The following is a 20,906-nucleotide window of genomic DNA, read 5'->3' on the forward strand; positions in this document are numbered from 1 at the left end:
CTTGTTGAGTGGGAGAAAACCTTGACGATTGAGTGACAAAAATAAGGAAGGGTAAAAAAGTAAACAATAAAGTAGTAATGAAAGTCAATAAATAGGTGTCAAGCCCATACGGAGAGGGTTGGGGCAGTGTTGACATGTTCAAGGTCAGAGAAGTATCTAGTCCAGCTACTTCATGGTTGTTATTAGCAAACAAAAATATTTTGGAACTCATCACAGATAGGTCACAGACTTAAGAAGACCCCTCCCCAGGACACAAATTCGATAACTTACCATCCCAACTCCCCCCCCCCCTTATCCGTAACTTGAAAACACCCTCGGTTCCCGTCCTATAATGAGCTTTACGCACGGATGAAATTTCATATTGCCATGGCAACTCTCGTAGACCCATGAAGTACAGTTACCATACTTGCCAAAACTTACCCACTGTGTGTTAGGGAAATACGGCAACAATGAAGTTTGGACTCCTAAAGTTCGTAATATTTTACCTCTGCAATTATCATTTTTTGTTGTAGCTGTTGCATTCCCTATCCCGTACCCGCCCTCCGTTGGGAGGGGGGGGGGAGTTAGGTTTATACTATCCCTCCCTCTGTAAAGATGACTATGAACGCAATGTAGTTGCCGAATACAACATGCAACATATACGGAGGATGAAATAGCAGCAATCACAACAAAAACATGATTAACATCTTCTACAGATGGAAGACTTGTTTCTTTTTCTTCTTTTTTTTTTTCCCTTCTATTTTTTGTTTTGCAGCAACGCACAACGTCTCATTTATTGCCTGTAACATTTAACTCTGATGTATGCATCTGCTCTAATTATTGATATAATGAACTCAATTGCCATTTGAATGTCGAAATGCTTAAATTTTATGCGGGACAAAAGATGCTATGAAGTATTTGCGGACATTCTGTACCAGGACATTTCGTCCGGTGGGACTATATTTGCTGTGAGGGTGGGACACAATTTTCAGCAGATAATGTCCGACCGGACTAAATATGCTGGTACAAAGTGTCCGCGGAGACACTTTGTACAGGGGGACACTCTGTACTGTCACACCGGTGTAGCAGTACAAACTGTCGCAAATATTCCATATTCAGTATAAACTGTCCCGGTCCCACAGGACAGTTTATACTGGATTTACCAGTACGTTTGGTCTCCCCGGACCTATTGTACAAGGCCAGTTGGTACAGACTGTCTCCCCAGACAGAATATGCTATGGTTACACGGAGGGGGACATTATTCGACGGTCATATATTTTGTTGTAAATTGTGTCCCCCTGAACACAATGTCCGCCGTAGCATGTACGTTCGAGTAGCAAAAATTTAATTAGTAATGGACTCTGGCAGTATCCGTATTATTAGCAAATTGTCGCATTTCGGCTTCCGTATATTTAGCAGTAAAGTCGTGCGACAACTAAAAACGGAAAAGCTAGCAGAAAACGTGAGACAAATTGCGGATATTCTAAGAGATGAGAGCTATCCAAGTGGGTTTACAAGAATAAAACAGAGAAGAATCTTACGGAGACAAAGTCAGTCTTTCAGACTGGCTGAAAATGGAACTCTTGCGTACCGAAATTGAAGGAAAGTGTTGCTATCTAGGGCTACTCAACTCGCCCAAATCGAAGCAGCTCACACTGACTAGTGAACATCTATAAGGTAATGTCTGTAACTTACAGTATAGGATACACAATATGCCTTTGCTTGTTAAATGGCGAACGGCCATTCCACAGTTAAACTATAACCAGGCCTCTAGGACCTTTTTGGTGAACAAATCATGATATTCTTTTACCACGTTTGGTTAGTTGTAAAAACTCATTCGCAAAAGTCAAGCAATTGCTTGTGCAACATTATAATCAGTTGTATGCTTGAGCAAAGTTATTAGGGCCTATTTCTTTTCGTTTTGTTTACCCAATTGTTTACCCAAACAAATTTACCCAAACAAATTTTTGTGACAATTATTATAAATTTCCACCTTTAATCGCCCTGCCTATCATAAAAGATAACAACAGATTACTAAAGCTTAGAGAGCTAGTCTGGTTTGCATGCATGGGACACTATAAATGCAATTATTGGACTATAGCATATAGCCGAGCCTACTTCTAGAGGAAAGTGGCACTAATACTGTACATAATAAATTCCCGTTCATTAATATTGGTTGGTAAGAACAGATATTAAAGGCCTGATAGTACTTTTTTAGGTGTGGCATATTCTCTACATGCCAAACCTCACTGCAGAAGAAAACTTCTTAAATATCTATAGACCCCAATTGTGGCCAAGCAATGTGTACAATAATGGGAATATTCCATTTCAAACACTGATATAGAGTTGTAATTCAATTTTAAGGCACTTCAGCTAGAACTACCAATTCTGCAGCCCATATATTTGTGTGTGTTTGTTTGTGGGTTTTTTTGGGGGGGGGGCAAAAAAACATGATCTCCTTTGATCATGAATTTTCTTATTTCTTTGAAGGTGTTCATCTTTGCATAGATAAACCAGACAACAGACTATGTCTATTGTCTAGATTCTATTGGAAAACTATCAACGTTGATGTAACAAGTTATGCTCAACAGGATGTCAAAGCGTCATTGTCATGTAGACCTACGAACAAGTCGCCATAGCATTCCTGTAACTGGATTATGGAAACAGGTAAATATTCAATCTGTTTTAATTGCACAAGATGTCCGCAGTATGCAGTGAAGGTTTAGTTTAGTTAATGTCATTCTTTCTGGACAAATTAAACATTTACAAGTTTAACGGTAGTCTGTATTGGCCCTAAATTTTGGCCACTTTAGTTGCTAGAAGTTTTCAAAAAGTACTTTTCTGGGGGTAATAACCCTTTAAATTGTGCTCAGACATTCTAAATGATGACACGAGATGATTGAATGTCCCAGTGAGGTAAATTTCCTTCAGGGATATAAACATACTTACAGAATTTTGTCCAAAGTGAAAATTTGGCATATTTAGGGCCTATACAGCAAACTTTTAAGCCACACTCTGGCCTAACTGCAGAGCAACCATCAATATAGGCATGTAATTGTAAGTTGCAAAAAGTGGCGTATCATTTTACTGGTTTAGTGGTTGAAGCGATTGTAAATATATGGTACAGTATGGTGTAAGTTACATTTTCATATTTGCAAGGTAAAAATAATTGGCCTAAATCCACCAACACCCTGTTTCGATCAGATATCCCACTGTTTTTATCTAGATCTGTGTACAGCATGAAGCAATGGAATAGAACAACAGTCAAGGCAAAGCCTGCAACTTGTAAAAAAAAATTAAATTAGCACCTAAATGCTGTCTTCTTTCTTAACAGGTTGGTGTTGATCTTATTGGTCCTCTACCAGTGACAGCTGCCAATCGACTGTACATGATAACACTGTCTGACTTCTATTCAAAGTGGCCTGAGACTAAGGCAGTGCCTGACAAGACTGCAGCATCAACTTCTTATTTCATTACTGATGTGATGATGAGGTAAGCATGTCTTAAAAAGTGAACAATTTTCTGTAGTTAGTAACTAGTTCCAATATGAATGGCATCATATCTGTTATTTGTACCATGCAAATAACTTGTAGTGCATGGCAGAATGCTGTGTTTGAGTATAACTCATTTCCAAATAGGTATTAAGCATACGGAAAGGTCACAAAGGTAGGTGAGAACCGAGAAAGTGTACTGTAAATCTTTGCAGGTTAAGTCCCCATTAACAAGTTTATATGTAAGTAGTTTTTGTCCTATATTTACTTGCAGAGGTTCCACCTCTGGTTTTTAAGTAGCATATAGCCTGACAATTGTCGTCATTTAATTTACATCCCCAAAAAGTGATTTTGGCTGGACATGTTTCACTGCAGCAGACACAGTTTATTTGTTCAAACAAATGATGAGTAAATAATTAAGACCACATTCCACAGCTAGACACCACCTTTTGTGTGTTGTTTTTCAAAAAGGTGTTGGACAGTTTGATATTGTAACCACAGGGAACTTTTCTGTTTAGAAAGTGTGAACTTATTACTAATTGGCTGTTTTGACAGGAACTTCGACAAGATAAGAGAGATAATGTATCAACTGAGTTTTGGTACCATTTCTCTGTTAGATCTGTTGTGGAAAATTGCTAAATGTGTTTGTGTGTGTGGTGGGGGGATATTTCCTGAAACCTGGGAGAGGGACCCTCTTTTTTGGCAAAATAGGGCAATGTTTAGGTCTCTTGACGCAAAATGATGTATAATAGTACATTTTACCATAATAATGGTTAGCTAGCATTATTTGGTTTTGCATTTGGGTCATAGAGAGGGTGTTTTGAACCCCCATGGATCCTGATTCAGGACAATTAATGTTTGATCGGCATTAAACAGTCATACCATGCACACATACATCAATAGAGCACCAAAAGGCATCAAACTTCTGTTGTATCCTAGCTTAAGCTAATTTGATAAATTTCTGATATTAAATTTCATTAATATGTCACAAATGTTGTATTGGCTCATGTGGTTAAAACTTTTCAGGTTTGGTAGTGAACTGTACAATATAGCGCCAAAATTATGACATGCAATCTCCAATTAAAAAAATGGACCCAGTATTCCCATAAACATGTAAGTGTCACAATAAAAGATCATCCAATTAACTCAATGCCTAAGCATAGTTCAGTTGTACACTATACAGTCTACACTTAACCAATATGGTGAATGTTAATTATCTTTGTAGTGGAGCTTACACATAACCTTTCAAGATGATAATTTATTTTATATATGACTTACAGTGTGGCATTCACTACTCATAATATTTCTTTCAACTTTTATTTTGCACAGATCTGGTTGTACTGATATCTCATCTCTGACCACCAATGGAGGGAGTATGTATGAAGTTAACGGAAGACATGTCTAGACGATTTTCTTAGCAGTTAACTTGTTACCGACAATAATCTTGTCTTTCACTCTAACATATCATGAGAGAAAACTTCGTCGGCTGCTATATGTTTAAGCAAAGAGAGGCCATTGACTTTTCACTGCCAGTCGTTCGGTGGAAATCCATATATTTGCAGTTCAAGTTGAAGGGTTGTTACGCTCGAAATTCTCTATCACCTCATTACTTCATTAAATAACAAATACGAAGGCGTGTTTCTTGGTTCTGGAAATTGTGTTCAAGATAAGTTCTCATAGTAAAACATATAACCGACCATATTCTGCTTCCTGTTGTAACTTTTGCTGTTATGGATTTCTGTAAAGTCTTAACGAAAAACCCGTTGGATACATGAGAATCAGCTATTTTATTTTGTAATTTACAATCAAGATTTAACTTTTGACGGTATCAAGTTGCACATTAAAGCATTTTATAGGTAATCCTACTGTTTGTGGAAAGCAGTTCAAGGGGGGAATTCTAATAGGGAAACTTCTGCATGGTTTTATTGAGGTCTTTACCAAACTCTAACGAGGATGTTCTTCATGTGGATTATGAGAGTTTCAAGTACATATTGTTTGAAGAAGAGTGACAGTAGTATATCATTCTAATCAAGCAATACCTCCCTGCTTGAAGGATGCTCTAGAAAGCATGGATTATCTTTAGTTGCATCAGAGCTACAAAGGGAGAGTCATCATTCCAGTTAAATTTCCCCATGCAGGGGGTAGGAAGTGAGGGTGGGCACACAACATCAGAGGGACATTTTCTCATTCCACAACCACCACTCGTTATGCTATAAACCGATACACACCGGCCATATCACTTAAATATGATGTATGATGTGTTAGTATGTTATCAATACTATTTATTGAGATTGTTTATTGTTAACCTTGCTATAAAAAGATATGGGATGCCATTTTAAAAATAGTATGTACAGACAGTGCCCCCCCCCCGGCTCCTGGCCCCCTGATCCCATGTATAATCATTTTTTCACTCTTTGCCCAGTCTGATATAGATTCAGAATATTGTGTTTGTGCATGACTATCATCCAATTTCATGTTTTGATTTTTACTATATTAACTTTCTTTAAACAAACTTTTCTCTACAAGAATGACATATTTAAAGTGTGAGAAACATGATGAGACAACAAATCTAGCATATTGCATCCTGCTCTGTCCTATTTGCTTTATTCTTTCCCTTGTTTGGCTTTGTTTTGTTTCCTGTATGTTTTGCAGCTCTTTTGAAGAGAATATTGTCTAATACATCTTTTCTAATTTGAACAACTTTTGTCCAATAAGAACCTTCATAATAAGAAACAACGAACCATTATCACTGGAATTGCCTGGAATGCCATTTGTCTATACAAATGAAGATTTGCTTCGCGCATGGCCATCACAACGGGCTTAGGGGGCAGGGGTGGGGGAATGGCCTTCCACCCTGTTGAGAGGGAGAAAACCTTGACTCGACGATTGAGTGACAAAAATAAGGAACGGTTAAAAAGTAAACAATAAAGTAGTAATGAAAGTCAATAAATAGGTGTCAAGCCCATATGGAGGGTTGGGGCAGTGTTGACATTTTCAAGGTCAGAGAAGTATCTTCCAGCTAATTCACGGTTTTTATTAGCAAACAAAAATATTTTGGAACTCATCACAGATAGGTCACAGACTTAAGACCCCTCCCCAGGACACAAATTCGATAACTTACCATCCCAACTCCCCCCCTCCCTTATCCTTGCACTCAAAATTATGTGTATGGGCCTGAGCTTTGTATACAGCGTTGTCGATTTCATTTAGGATGTAACTTGAAAACACTCTCAGTAACTTCCCGTCCTATAATGAGCTTTACGCACGGATGAAATTTCATATTGGCTAGGCAACTCTCGTAGACCCATGAAGTACAGTTACCATACTTGCCAAAACTTACCCACTGTGTGTTAGGGAAATACGGAAAAAATGAAGTTTGGACTCCTAAAGTTCGTAATATTTTACCTCTGCAATTATCATATTTTGTTGTAGCTGTTGCATTCCCTATCCCGTACCCGCCCTCCGTTGGGAGGGGGGGAGTTAGGTTTATACTATCTCTCCCTCTGTAAAGATGACTATGAACGCAATGTAGTTGCCGAATACAAAATGCAACATATACGGAGGATTAAATAGCAGCAATCACAACAAAAACATGATTAACATCTTCTACAGATGGAAGACTTGTTTCTTTTTCTTCTTTTTTTTCCCGTTCTATTTTTTGTTTTGCAGCAACGCACAACGTCTCATTTATTTCCTGTAACATTTAACTCTGACGTATGCATCTGCTCTAATTATTGATATAATGAACTCAATTGCCTTTTGAATATCGAAATGCTTAAATTTTATGCGGGACAAAATATGCTATGAAGTATTTGCGGACATTCTGTACCAGGACATTTCGTCCGGTGGGACTATATTTGCTGTGAGGGTGGGACACAATTTTCAGCAGATAATGTCCGACCGGACTAAATATGCTGGTACAAAGTGTCCGCGGAGACACTTTGTACAGGGGGACACTCTGTACTGTCACACCGGAGTAGTTCATTATGAAAGTTTTCACAACATTTTCACCGCATACATTTTGTATTAATGGTGTCATGAATTAATTTGTGCCAAGGCATCTCTAAAGAAAGTATGTTAAATTAGTAGTTACTTTACTTTAATATAAAGTGCACTTAATAACAAAGTATTCTGAGTCTTAATTTACTTTAAAATACACTCATCAGATACGGAAAAACATTTTACATATCCTGCGTAAATTTCTAATGATTTCATTAAATAGGAAATTGCTGTATGAAATAGCGCCCTCACTTAGAGGAAAAGTTTTAAAATATAAATTCGTAGATCAATAAACGACAAAGACGATTGGGGCAATTTTTACATCCACAGCTCTAGTTTTCAGGCAACTTCAAAGTTAAAGTGAACGGTTCCAATTATCCAATTTCGGTTAAACGCTGATAACTCCACAACGGTTGGTGATAGTAATTTGTTAACCCGTTTCGAATAACTTATCTTTCAAACAACATAGTTAAGTCTCACAGCAATTATGGGGGCTGTCATTGTTAATGTTTTTGTTCTTTATTGTAGTATTTTTGCAATTAGCCGATGAGGGCGCTGCCGGAATCCGCCTGCTGCTGATAGTAGACCCCCTTCGATTGTCATGAAATGTCATGAAAACGAGAGAAAAATGTTCTTTAAATGCATTGAGAATGGTCATTTGATGGCACAAAAATTATCACGGGGTTAAATTGAGCAATTAATGGGGGTTGTCATTTTGGCTGTTTTCGCTGTTTAGTGTATAAATTTTGCAACTAGCCGATGAGGTCGCTGCCGGAATCCGCCTGCTGCTGATAGTAGACCCCCTTCAATTGTCATGAAAAGTCATGAAAACGAAAGAACAATGTCCTTTACGTTCATTTATGATGGTCATTTGATGGCACAAAAATTATCACGGGGTTAAATTGAGCAATTAATGGGGGTTGTCATTTTGGCTTTTTTCGCTCTTTAGTGTAGTATTTTTGCAAGTAGCCGATGAGGGCGCTGCCGGAATCCGCCTGCTGCTGCTGAGAGTAGACCCCCTTCGATTGTCATGAAAAGTCATGAACATGAAAGAATAATGTCCCCTACATTCATTTATGATGGTCATTTGATGGCACAAAACTTATCACGGGGTTAAACTGAGCGATTAATGGGGGTTGTCATTTTTGCTGTTTTCGCTCTTTAGTGTATTATTTTGCATTGAGCCGATGAGGGCGCTGCCGGAATCCGCCTGCTGCTGATAGTAGACCCCCTTCGATTGTTATGAAAAGTCATGAAAACGAGAGAATAATGTCCCTTAAATGCATTGAGAATGGTCATTTGATGGCACAAAAATTATCACGGGGTTAAATTGAGCAATTAATGGGGGTTGTCATTTTGGCTGTTTTCGCTGTTTAGTGTATAAATTTTGCAACTAGCCGATGAGGGCGCTGCCGGAATCCGCCTGCTGCTGATAGTAGACCCCCTTCGATATACATGAAAAGTCATGAAAACGAAAGAATAGTGTTCCCTACATCCATTTATGATGGTCATTTGCTGGCACAAAAATTATCACGGGGTTAAATTGAGCAATTAATGGGGGTTGTCATTTTTGCTGTTTTCGCTCTTTAGTGTATTATTTTGCATTGAGCCGATGAGGGCGCTGCCGGAATCCGCCTGCTGCTGATAGTAGACCCCCTTCGATTGTTATGAAAAGTCATGAAAACGAGAGAATAATGTCCCTTAAATGCATTGAGAATGGTCATTTGATGGCACAAAAATTATCACGGGGTTAAATTGAGCAATTAATGGGGGTTGTCATTTTGGCTGTTTTTGCTCTTTAGTGTAGTATTTTTGCAAGTAGCCGATGAGGGCGCTGCCGGAATCCGCCTGCTGCTGAGAGTAGACCCCCTTCGATTGTCATGAAAAGTCATGAACATGAAAGAATAATGTCCCCTACATTCATTTATGATGGTCATTTGATGGCACAAAAATTATCACGGGGTTAAATTGAGCAATTAATGGGGGTTGTCATTTTGGCTTTTTTCGCTCTTTAGTGTAGTAATTTTGCAACTAGCCGATGAGGGCGCTGCCGGAATCCGCCTGCTGCTGATAGTAGACCCCCTTCGATTGTTATGAAAAGTCATGAAAACGAGAGAATAATGTCCCTTAAATGCATTGAGAATGGTCATTTGATGGCACAAAAATTATCACGGGGTTAAATTGAGCAATTAATGGGGTTGTCATTTTTGCTGTTTTCGCTCTTTAGTGTATTATTTTGCATTGAGCCGATGAGGGCGCTGCCGGAATCCGCCTGCTGCTGATAGTAGACCCCCTTCGATTGTTATGAAAAGTCATGAAAACGAGAGAATAATGTCCCTTAAATGCATTGAGAATGGTCATTTGATGGCACAAAAATTATCACGGGGTTAAATTGAGCAATTAATTGGGGTTGTCATTTTGGCTGTTTTTGCTCTTTAGTGTAGTATTTTTGCAAGTAGCCGATGAGGGCGCTGCCGGAATCCGCCTGCTGCTGATAGTAGACCCCCTTCGATTGTCATGAAAAGTCAAGAAAACGAAAGAATAATGTCCTTTACGTTCATTTATGATGGTCATTTGATGGCACAAAAATTATCACGGGGTTAAATTGAGCAATTAATGGGGGTTGTCATTTTGGCTGTTTTCGCTGTTTAGTGTAGTATTTTTGCAAGTAGCCGATGAGGGCGCTGCCGGAATCCGCCTGCTGCTGATAGTAGACCCCCTTCGATTGTTATGAAAAGTCATGAAAACGAGAGAACAATGTCCCTTAAATGTATTGAGAATGGTCATTTGATGGCACAAAAATTATCACGGGGTTAAATTGAGCAATTAATGGGGGTTGTCATTTTGGCTTTTTTCGCTCTTTAGTGTAGTAATTTTGCAACTAGCCGATGAGGGCGCTGCCGGAATCCGCCTGCTGCTGCTGAGAGTAGACCCCCTTCGATTGTCATGAAAAGTCATGAACATGAAAGAATAATGTCCCCTACATTCATTTATGATGGTCATTTGATGGCACAAAAATTATCACGGGGTTAAATTGAGCAATTAATGGGGGTTGTCATTTTGGCTGTTTTTGCTCTTTAGTGTAGTATTTTTGCATTGAGCCGATGAGGGCGCTGCCGGAATCCGCCTGCTGCTGCTGAGAGTAGACCCCCTTCGATTGTCATGAAAAGTCATGAACATGAAAGAATAATGTCCCCTACATTCATTTATGATGGTCATTTGATGGCACAAAAATTATCACGGGGTTAAATTGAGCAATTAATGGGGTTGTCATTTTTGCTGTTTTTGCTCTTTAGTGTAGTATTTGTTAATTGATGATGAGGGCGCTGCCGGAATCCTCCTGATGCTGATAGTAGACCCACTTCGATATACATGAAGAGTCATGGACACGAAAGAATAATATCCCTTACAGTCATTTAAGATTGTTATTTGATGGCACAAAAATTATGAAATTGAGCAATTTTTAGTTGTTGTTGTCATTTTTGCTATTGTTAAATATAGTCCTACTTTTGTATTGAGCGGATCGGAACTTTTGCCTGCCGCTGGTAGTAGACCCACTTCGATTGTCATGAAATGTCAACAAAACTAAAGAAAAATGTGCCTTGCATACATATATGATGGTCATTTAATTAGACAAAATTGTGATATTGTTTAATTTACTTAGCAATTATTGTAAGTCCACAGTTTTTGCTCTTCTGCTTGATTCGTGTAGTATTAAGGTTTGTATTGAATCATTCGTGAAAAAAGTCCCCTCCCCACCCCTTCTCCACCTTGTCAATCATGTGTACGCCAGTATTGAGAATTGTAATTTGAATTGTTTGGACAATCAACGCACTTGCATAAATAGAAAACACGTTAACGTGGACTCTTCCAAGTGTTACTGTGTGCTATCCTATATTACCCACTTTGCCTTCATCATTCACATGGTTTGTCACGTTACTGCCAGGTGACCACATTATACCTACTTTAGAGTATAATTTGCTGTTTGCTAGCTCTGTCGGCCAGGTTCAGTCCGGTACATTCACACACATGTCTAATTTTGTCCTTGTGGCACGTGATGTAAATAAAGAAGTTCACGGTTTACTTTTCAATGACCCGGAAGGATTCTTCTTAGTGCTTTTGTACTGTGGAGGGAAATTCATATTACAAGCGAACTGTCAAGCAGACAACTGAAATTAGTAATGTATGGAGATAAAGCTTTAGAACTGATTATGGAGTTGAAGAGGGCTGCCGAAGGATCTTTGCCTGCCTACAACGTAAGGACTGACTTTTTTAGTTATATAGGCATCATATCAAGTATTATAATGTTACTGGTTGTCATAACTCGACAATAGTCCTAGCCTATACATACATTGCTGTCATTACTATACCCGTACGATACACTTTGCCAATGTCGTATTTTCTCAATCTATACAAGCAATACTCCCGGTCTAGTTTCACGAATTTGGATATAATTAATGGTTTGCTTCTGTGGCTTAGGCGTAATCTAGGATTGAAAATTTCCTCACCTTTTTACTCTGTAGTAAAATTGTACAAGCAGGCAGGTAGATATGCTTCACTACCGAAAAAAATAAAACACTGCAAACTGCTGTATGATTTTGGATCAAGTTGTATTTTGTGATTTACAAAGCAAATGTTGCTGTGAGCAGACATCAGAACTAGTATAAGTCAAAAGAATGTTGAGAAAAGACAGTTCTGCTGTACAAGACAATTAAAATTAAAAGAATCGTTCAATAAAGCAAACTAATTTTGCTGTATATGAGAAATTATAAGTGAAAGAAAGTTTGAGTGGTTGCCTGCCTTATTTATAAATGATGAAATGTCCTAGTTATCCCATTTCCCCAAACAGAACACTTTTTCACATCAAAGCTCTGTTTATGCTTCCAATTTGATGTTTTGAAAATGTAAAAATGGCTTCTTGACACTCTTAAACCTTGAAACTCATTCAATTTACCTTAAGTGAATATTTGTACTTGGTATGTAGATGCAAACACAGCAATGTTGGTGCAAAATGTTCTGACTATTTTCTGCACTGGCGTGCTACAACGACACCGACAATCAAGCAAGCTTTAAATTGTAGCTTATCTAGATACCTGATTAATATGTTCTTAACCATTTTTGTTTTGGTTTTCATTTTTGGATCAGGAAGATGGTGTCCGACAAGTTTTGGAAGAAATGTCAGTTTTGTATGATCAGAATCAAGCAGATGTGTAAGTTCAGTAAAATGACAATTTAATTGACCTGTATAATTATTGAAAAGGGGTATTAGAAGAAGGGTGAATGAATTTGTGTGTGGGTCGGTGGGATGTGGATGGGTGATGCTTCTGATCTCTTAAGCAAATGCCTCAAGACAGATTTCTGTTTGTGAGATGATAGGATATAGATTCATGTTAAAAGACTATCCGTAAGTACACGGAAATGGGAGCACTTAGAGGTTTTCCTGTATTCTTTTCTGTTTCAGTGTAAACTTTTACAATTGATGGTAATTGTGTTTAGAAGTCAATGAAGAAGTCAATGTAGATCTAAAAGTCATGCAGAAATCATGTAGAAGTCAATGTGGAAGACAATGATTTAATATTGAAACATTCCTCAACTTAATTTTGTTGGAATTTGCATCTTACAACCTGTCCACTATAGCCCCCCACCCCCCCCCCCCACAAAAAAAAAAACCAAAATAATATTAACCAAACATGTAAAATTAGTTCATACTGTAGGAGAAAACAAAGAAATGAAAATTGTTCATATTTTTTATAACACTTATTATCCTTGTTTTCTCTGATATGGATTCCTCTTTAAACTGTTAATTTATCTATGTTATGATTAATACACCAGCAATACAAAGTTTTGAATAGGGTTAATACTTCAGTCAAACTGACCAGTAAGTTCTGTAATTTAAAACTTGGTCTGTATAAATTTCATGTAGGGCTTCTCTCCTTTTTTTTTTATTTATAGATTACAAGAGCCGTCCATGACTGGCGGAGAGTCATTAATATCAGCCGTACAGTTCAGACATACCTGCCTAGAGCGAAACCAGAGGTGTCTCTTGGCCTACCTGTGAGTCATTTTCTATACTAGATTATATTTAACACGGACGGCTGAAACGGGAAGTGGATTATGATTTGAAAATCACAGGCAATCTTCAAACTTTGACCTACAAAGTTTTCTGTCTGATCAATATTTTGCATTTGTGTGTATGTCACTTTGTTCGAAAGAACTTCAGATCTGAATTACGTACAGTATGATAAGCTGTTGATGGACAATTGAAATATATTTGTAAATTTATAGTCACCACACACAATGTTTCTTATAAACATATGGCCCTGCGTCTGTACTTTATACATCTCATAAACAAAACCTATATTTCATGTCTGTCACAATTTTGTAAAGAAAAAATAAACCTCATATTAATAACGGAAATGGAGGAGACCAGCAGAATTTAATATGCCTGAATAAATAAATAAGAAAACAAGATTGTCTGTGTTTAACATGGTTGCTCACTGCTCCGATACTTAAGAATTATTTATACTTTGTAATTCATGCAAAGAAGCAGTCAAACAAACCTCTAAAACAATTTCCTGCAAATTGCCCTTGGTCTAGTGAAGTCTCAAATAGCCCCAAAATAACAAACCTCCTAGGATCAAAACTTCAGGCCCCTTAATACTTTTCATACATGTACAGGTTGCATCATCTGAGAAATAGTTTGACATTGAAATGGATGTAACTTCTATATTAATTTAAATATTTATAAATTTCACCGGTTCATACTGTTTTTACTAAACTTTTTTTTATATCTCATATAAAGTCACAACAGAATGGAGATTATCAAAACAATGAGGTGGGAGTTTGGGAGTGTGCTACCTCCAGATATCAAAAACAACATGTCAGAGCAAGAAGTAAGTTCTAATAATTTCCACCTAATTTAGCAATTGGAAACAAATGCAAAAGTTTGACATTAACCTTCCAATTTTTCAGTGTTGGACAAAAGCAAGTGGTTGTTCCTGGCCTAATCAGGGTTTTCATGTTTCAATTTCACTATCCAACTGGTCTGTTCTACTCCCTGGAATGCGATCATCTTTTTAAATATTATTTTTGAGTTTTAGAGATTGTGCCAAACTTATGAAAAGCCTTTCAATATACATTCTAAAATACTTTCAATAGCACAAACAGTAATGCTGAGAAGTATGGCACATTTTAGTATATCTAGCAACGTTTATTCAACAATTTACTACACAAATAAATGTGAAGACTTATATTGGTCTTATGTCTACAGTTGTATAACTTACAAACATTCTTCTTAGTTTCATTCAAACCTGACATACTTTAAAAAGGAATCTTGCATGCAAAGCAAATGTCATTAGTTTTGTCATGGTTGAAGTGTAACAACATTGAATTTCAACTAATATTTCTGAATTCTTTTTCAGTCTCAGTGGTTCAATCGTTACAGCAAATCACTGGCCTCCTACATGAGGTCGTTGGGAGAAGAAGGCTTAGATCTAACACAGGTAAACTTAAAATGTAGCTTTTGTAAGCATTTGCTTTTACTAATATGTCAAACTCTAATGGAATTATTTCTGACTGTGGATTTCAACACTGTCTGCTCTCCTTTAGTAACGTGAAGAAAGAGTACAACTAATGCTCGCTTCTTCACATTGTAGTAAATTACTGGTTAAGCAATGGACAGGCTGTTTGTCAACTAAATGCAAAGATCTTCAAACTCATCAAATTCAGAAAGTGGACACCTGAAATGTATAAATTTAAGAGCAGTACTCTTCTTGAAAGACAATATATGTTTATCAAGCTCATTATTTTGTGGTAGGTTTTATAGACCTAGAGAACTGATATTTAATACAGGGGACATAAAAAATGGAAAAAGAAAGTAGAAAAAAGAAAAGAATGGTGTCTCCATGGTTCATACCCCATTATTATTCCATTACATACCCATTATGTACCACAAACATTGTAGTTGGCATTTGACCAAGTTTTCTGGGGTGGGGTTGGGGGGGTTGGGAAGGGAAAAGATGGCACACTGTAGGATTACAGGGGGATGGGTGGAGGCGTCGTTTAGTATCAGAGTGAAAGGTCTTATAGTGAACAAACTGGCCGATCATGTTCAGAAGACATACCATTTTGTAATAAAGACACATTTACACAAAGAAAGTGACTTTGGCATGCAGTGGCAAGTAAGTAATAAGCAAATTTGCATCTTGGTTCATCGTAGTGTTGTTATTAAAAGAACCTATTAAAAATTGGGATAGCCTTTTAATATTTCTAGATAAGAGATGGTTTCTTGTGATTGAAATTTATCTTAAAATGTCTCAGAGCATGATGAAAAACTACTTGCTTAAGGGGACCATTTATTTTGTCATACATTTTTTTTATTGCTTGACAGAATTTACAGAATTTCTTATAACTTAGTAATTTGAATATAACCAGATAAGTTATTTCTCACATATTCAAAGTCTCAGCATGCATGCCTTGCCTTCATTCCTTTTGTGTAAGTTAAAAACCAAGTGTCAATATTTTACACTTTTTTTTTCTCACTTCTGGTTATCTACAGGATAGGAAACCACCTAAAAATCTCTTCATTCAGGTAATTTGAAAAATTTAAACTTATCTTAACTCCTTATATCTGTTGGTTTGCATAGTTACTGATAGTATAAAGTATGACTATACAGAGGATTAGAGAGAAATTCACGCTTTGTTCAATATCCTATAGTTCTTTTTGTTTCTGTATGCTCTCCTGGAACACAAGATTCATACAAATTTTTGATCTTAGTTAAAACAAGCAATTTAGCAGATAATAGTGCCATTTCATGCTAAGAGTGAAATCCAAGATTAGATAATCAAGGAAATTTTTATAAACCTCCAGTGTTCAGAGCTTTGTTGCATGAACATCCATAATGGATGCTTAAAACATTTTCAGAGGGTCTGTATCTGTTATTTTGGATGGTATTTTGGAAGTAAGCATCAACACTTTAAGTCTTATCATACCACACTTCCATAATAATAGAGTCTTGCCTTGCCTAATATTCGCATAGACGGGTCCGGATTAAAAAATTGACAATGTTTTCAATATTTTTGAATGGAATGATCTTTTAAAGCAATGATATACGACATCTATACACTCGCCTCGAAAAACACCCTGCTTTTTACAAATATTTTAACAGGTTCGTTGTTTGATGGATTATGGAGAGTTTGAGACAGAAGATGGAACTCTTGTTGTGTTAAAGAAGAACAGTCAGGTGAGATTTGTGATCATGACGATAAAATGACCAATCAAGATAGCATGTGTCTGTATGTGTGTACGTTTGTATGTGTGTAAGTCACGAGGATATAAGAAGTCAAAACTTAAGCATCTCCCATACATGTTGTTAAGGTACCTCCTGTGCAATATGCAATTTGCCTCTGATGGAGATCAAAGGTCACTTGATGTCAACAGAGGTCAAACTCGATACTTTGCAATGTAACAGTATTGTGCTAATTTCTCAAGTGACATGGGAACAACATACATCAATAAAATGTGTTAATTTTTTACAATTTTGAAGTCTTCCAATTTGCTTCTGATGTGTGATTCATTGATAAGAAAATGAAAAAAAAAATATCATAGCAACAAATTGTTGATAAACAAAATCAGCTTCATTAACAACTTGCTTACTAACCATCGTCTGAAGGAAAGAAATCAACCAGGAGGTTGATTTAGCTTGAACAATTGTACTTTCACTTTGAGGGAGTATTGAGAAGGTTTTTGTAAAACTGCTGACCGAGTACACGATGTGCTTAATATGTTCAGTTGTCCTTTTAAAATTGTACAATTAGGAACCATTGATTTTGAAGCAATAGTGTAACTTAAGAAACTCATTTCTTGTTGTAACCTTGTTTTCTCTTCCCAGCATTTCCTCCTTCGGTCACAGTGTGAACCTCTGGTTAGGCAAGGTATCCTGGAACATATCTTATCATGATGATAGATAGGCAAAAATCCATGTGTTGCTATGGCAACTGCTATGTGAGGCACCAGTGAATTTACAAAAGGGGTTAAACTGTAAAGAGATTTCACCTCATCAAGCAGCACAGCATAAAAGGAAGTTAAATGTATTCCAAGGAAACTGGCTGGAGGAAACGCAACATAGTTGAAGAGATTCATCGCAACTAAATATATGTTGAAGCTATCCAGGCCTAAAATAATTGGTGTCCAACAAGTGATATACACTGATATGACTGTAAACATTCATATAGTGGCCAGCTAGTCAAATGAATCCTTCAGAATCCTTCATGATGTTATGATGGTTAGGAGAAGCACCTCTGATTGATAATCCTCAACTTTCAATTTTCTAGTATAGCAGGAATAGTTCTCTCAAATGAATGTAAGAATTTTGTAGAATGCTACTCAAGTATAAAAGGAAAAGGGAAAGCTGATTTTATCTTTATTTTCTAATCTCTTGAAGGCCATTTAAACCTTGTTATCATGGTTATCGGGATGGTATGCTACATTCTTGCAATATTTCACAGGCTACTGAACCTGGTGGCATTTGGAATATGGGAATTGTTCATAATGAATTAACAACTAGCAAGCCTGCTCAAGTATATTGTAACTTATTTGTTGCCTAAACTAAAAGATAAAAAGTTTGAAATTAAATGCATATAGTGGATGGAGTCTCATTAGTTATCAAAAAGAGGTTGGTTGGGAAGCATTCCCTTGGTGTACCAGTGGTATTCACCATTTTTTTTGTCAGGGATAGATAAAACAAAAATACTGACAAAATTCTGAATTGAAACATTTCTTATTCTCACTGTGTATGAGTAATATCATGTGATGATATTACCCTTACTGGATTTGATGCCTTGGGATTATCCCCTCACTTTCAAATGAAATCTGTTTGTAAATATTAAAACAAGTCATAGTTTGTATTCTAATTGAATTTTAATTGAATCTGTTTCATAATTTTGTTCATAAAAATGAAGAACCAGACAGAAAAAGAGAAAAGAAAGAGTACTCTTTTTTTTTCACTGTTTTATTTTGATAGATTCAAACCAACCCTATAAACGGGTCGACCAATGATTCCATTAAGTTATCAATCAGCTTTGTTATGCCTGTCATGAACACATGACATGACGTAACTTACAAATATATATAGATATTTATATATATTTATATAAATTTTCCAATTAAGTCTTTTTTCTTTTCATCATTTACAGATTTCACAGAGATTCTTTTTTTTAAATTATTTAAGTTTCCTTATTTTTAAACAACCAATCCGAAAGAATGGTGTGGAAACCAAACAGAATACATTATTATTAAGATACACACAAAGTCCACCTAAGCAGTGTCGTAGTTGCTGCCTGCTGTATATTAATACCTAATATGTGACTGATAATGCCACAATTTTTTTATGATGAATGCATCCATTCCATATGTAAAGGACCACAAAGTATGCATAGCTACTAAGCTAAAGCACCATTTGTATAACAACAAATTTCATAAACACACATATATTTCGTACAAAAATGAATTCACCAGGACCCAAAATATTTGAGGTCGCATATTTCTGGCTCTCTTGAAAAATATCATGAAATCAGAAAATGAAAACACTTTTTTTTATTTTTTTTATGTAGGATTCATAACGTACTATTTGCTGCCACCAACGATGTTGAATATTCTTCAAGCTCAATGTTTTTTAATTAAGATATATATTATTTCCAAAAAAGAATAAAAATAAAATAAATAGATAGATAAAAATTATGTGCCTTGTGGAAAATGAACAGCATAGGCTATTAACAAAACCATGTACAATTTGGTTGATTCTTATTTGTGGTCGAGATGAATATTTAAAGAACATTTGAAATATTGGACACAGGGACAAAAATGGAAATTAGTTAATATTGAAGTGGGTAATACCTTGCTCATGAAACCAAAGTGGACTTTCAACTGTCCATTTCATTTGAATCCATCCTATTCAAACAAGAAACCATCAAGGTTAAAAACTCAAACTGCACATGATAACATCATCTATGAAATCACTGGTATTCACATGGGAACAGTAATGCTTCTGTTCTTTGATTATGGACTAAAAACCAGATCAATTTCTTGTGTTTGTTTAATAAAAGAAAACTGTTCAAAGATAATGTGCCTTTCAAGCTACAACAAACATGGCTTGATGCTTATTTTGTTCAATGATGGGACACAATTATGAAAAGGGATTTCATAACGAACAATAACATTAGAGTGTCCCATTTACATGACTGTGTGAATCACTGAGACAAATCCAGTTGTGCATATTATAACAGTTTAATAGAAAAGTTAGGCGGCCTGAACTTTCCATCCTTGCAGAATGCTCTGCAAAGGCTCTCATCTAAAAAATATCTTGCTAGGAAACTGGACCTCCCCCATTCGGGAATTGCTATTTGATCTGTACATTAATACCCTGCTTGGGTTTCCTATTTAAACAGTCCGTCATTTGATGAGGCTATTATAAAGTGTTCAGTGCCACCTCTGGCAAACACAGCTCTTGTATTAAAACAACTTTGTGTAAAACAATGGCAGAAAGGAAATGCTTGAGATAGAAGATTGTGCCTTGATACTCTGTCATCACAGTAGCCATTTTGAATAGAGAGAAAATGCAAGTTCTGAGTAGCTACACTGGAAAGAATGCCACCAGGTGTTTTGTGCTATACTAAGAAGTAAAATGAGAATATACAAAACAAAAACAACAAACCAGAGAAAAACAACTAATAAATGGACAAAATTATCAAAGGTTATGAAGTAGCTACCCTGTAAGAGTAGATGGTACAAGACTATTGAAAAAGCATTTTAAATAAACAGACTTGATGCTTGCATGTCATATTTTAGAATCATCTTCATGAGAAGTAGGGTCACGGATAGGAAGGGAGGGAGGGAGGGATGGGGGTGGGTTGCGGTTGAGGGATGGGGTTAAATTTCATGAAGACAGCCATGGGAAAAGTATTAAACTGGGTGGGTATAACTATATTGGTAGAAACTTAAAAGCATGCTTTAAGCTGTCGAGAAACCGATACATTTATGGAAGTGGTGTCAAATTCTTTTCCGAATGTTTCGTCGATGCCAAGAACAATACGAGACTCAGAAATAACCAGAAAATAGTTATAACGTTGTGCAGAATGGTGGATTCCTGTCGTAGTAGTGCAAAAATAAGTTGAATATCGGAGGAAAAGAAAAAAAAGTTGGACAATTTGGAAGTCTTGTTTTGTCTTACACTCTTCAGAGTAGTCCCTAGATTAATATTTAGCTGGTCAAAATACTACAATGGTCAAACTACGGCATCAAAAATGGCATGACGTCATAATCTCTAGATCGATTCATCGGCTTCTTAACCTCCATCGCTCCACTTCCGTTGCTAGCTTCTAGAATGTTTCTTCTTCCCCCTCGAGAGGCATTCCATAATATCAATAACTTCTGGGGATGAG

The 20,906-nt window shown here is 36.6% G+C and overlaps 3 protein-coding genes across 13 annotated transcripts in view; 2 read left to right on the forward strand and 1 right to left on the reverse strand.

Moving 5' to 3' along the window:
- The first annotated feature begins 2,421 nt into the window (after window positions 1-2,421).
- Window positions 2,422-6,042, forward strand: LOC139970796 (uncharacterized). The gene is made up of 3 exons (XM_071976808.1): window positions 2,422-2,646; window positions 3,314-3,471; window positions 4,800-6,042. Exons 1-3 carry the CDS (start codon window positions 2,560-2,562, stop codon window positions 4,873-4,875), a joined length of 321 nt encoding a protein of 106 aa, XP_071832909.1. The 5' UTR covers window positions 2,422-2,559; the 3' UTR covers window positions 4,876-6,042.
- A 5,482-nt stretch (window positions 6,043-11,524) lies between these two features.
- Window positions 11,525-18,396, forward strand: LOC139970795 (DNA replication complex GINS protein PSF1-like). The gene is made up of 8 exons (XM_071976807.1): window positions 11,525-11,725; window positions 12,615-12,679; window positions 13,422-13,523; window positions 14,272-14,362; window positions 14,891-14,971; window positions 16,027-16,059; window positions 16,637-16,711; window positions 17,360-18,396. Exons 1-8 carry the CDS (start codon window positions 11,651-11,653, stop codon window positions 17,426-17,428), a joined length of 591 nt encoding a protein of 196 aa, XP_071832908.1. The 5' UTR covers window positions 11,525-11,650; the 3' UTR covers window positions 17,429-18,396.
- Window positions 18,397-18,492: 96 nt separating this feature from the next.
- The window catches only part of LOC139970791 (ral GTPase-activating protein subunit alpha-1-like), an 83,963-nt gene continuing 81,549 nt past the window's right edge, over window positions 18,493-20,906 (reverse strand). For 7 of the 11 annotated variants that reach the window (XM_071976791.1, XM_071976789.1, XM_071976794.1 and 4 more), the window contains one exon: window positions 18,493-20,895. The gene's annotated coding sequence lies outside the window, so the exon portion shown is untranslated. The remainder of the gene's footprint in view (window positions 20,896-20,906) is intronic. The other 4 variants (XM_071976796.1, XM_071976797.1, XM_071976798.1 and 1 more) reach the window with 1 other exon arrangement.

This window comes from Apostichopus japonicus, chromosome 8, assembly GCF_037975245.1.
Source record: "Apostichopus japonicus isolate 1M-3 chromosome 8, ASM3797524v1, whole genome shotgun sequence".
Classification (NCBI taxonomy): Eukaryota; Metazoa; Echinodermata; class Holothuroidea; order Aspidochirotida; family Stichopodidae; genus Apostichopus; species Apostichopus japonicus.

Bases quoted from the DNA above. Each gene is read 5' to 3' on its own strand.
- LOC139970796 (XM_071976808.1), top strand. From the start codon at position 2,560: ATGCTCAACAGGATGTCAAAGCGTCATTGTCATGTAGACCTACGAACA. The intron at 2,647-3,313 runs GTAAATATTCAA...CTTTCTTAACAG, and splicing joins TAACTGGATTATGGAAACAG to GTTGGTGTTGATCTTATTGG. The intron at 3,472-4,799 runs GTAAGCATGTCT...TATTTTGCACAG, and splicing joins ATTACTGATGTGATGATGAG to ATCTGGTTGTACTGATATCT.
- LOC139970795 (XM_071976807.1), top strand. From the start codon at position 11,651: ATGTATGGAGATAAAGCTTTAGAACTGATTATGGAGTTGAAGAGGGCT. The intron at 13,524-14,271 runs GTGAGTCATTTT...TCTCATATAAAG, and splicing joins AGGTGTCTCTTGGCCTACCT to TCACAACAGAATGGAGATTA. The intron at 14,363-14,890 runs GTAAGTTCTAAT...ATTCTTTTTCAG, and splicing joins ACAACATGTCAGAGCAAGAA to TCTCAGTGGTTCAATCGTTA.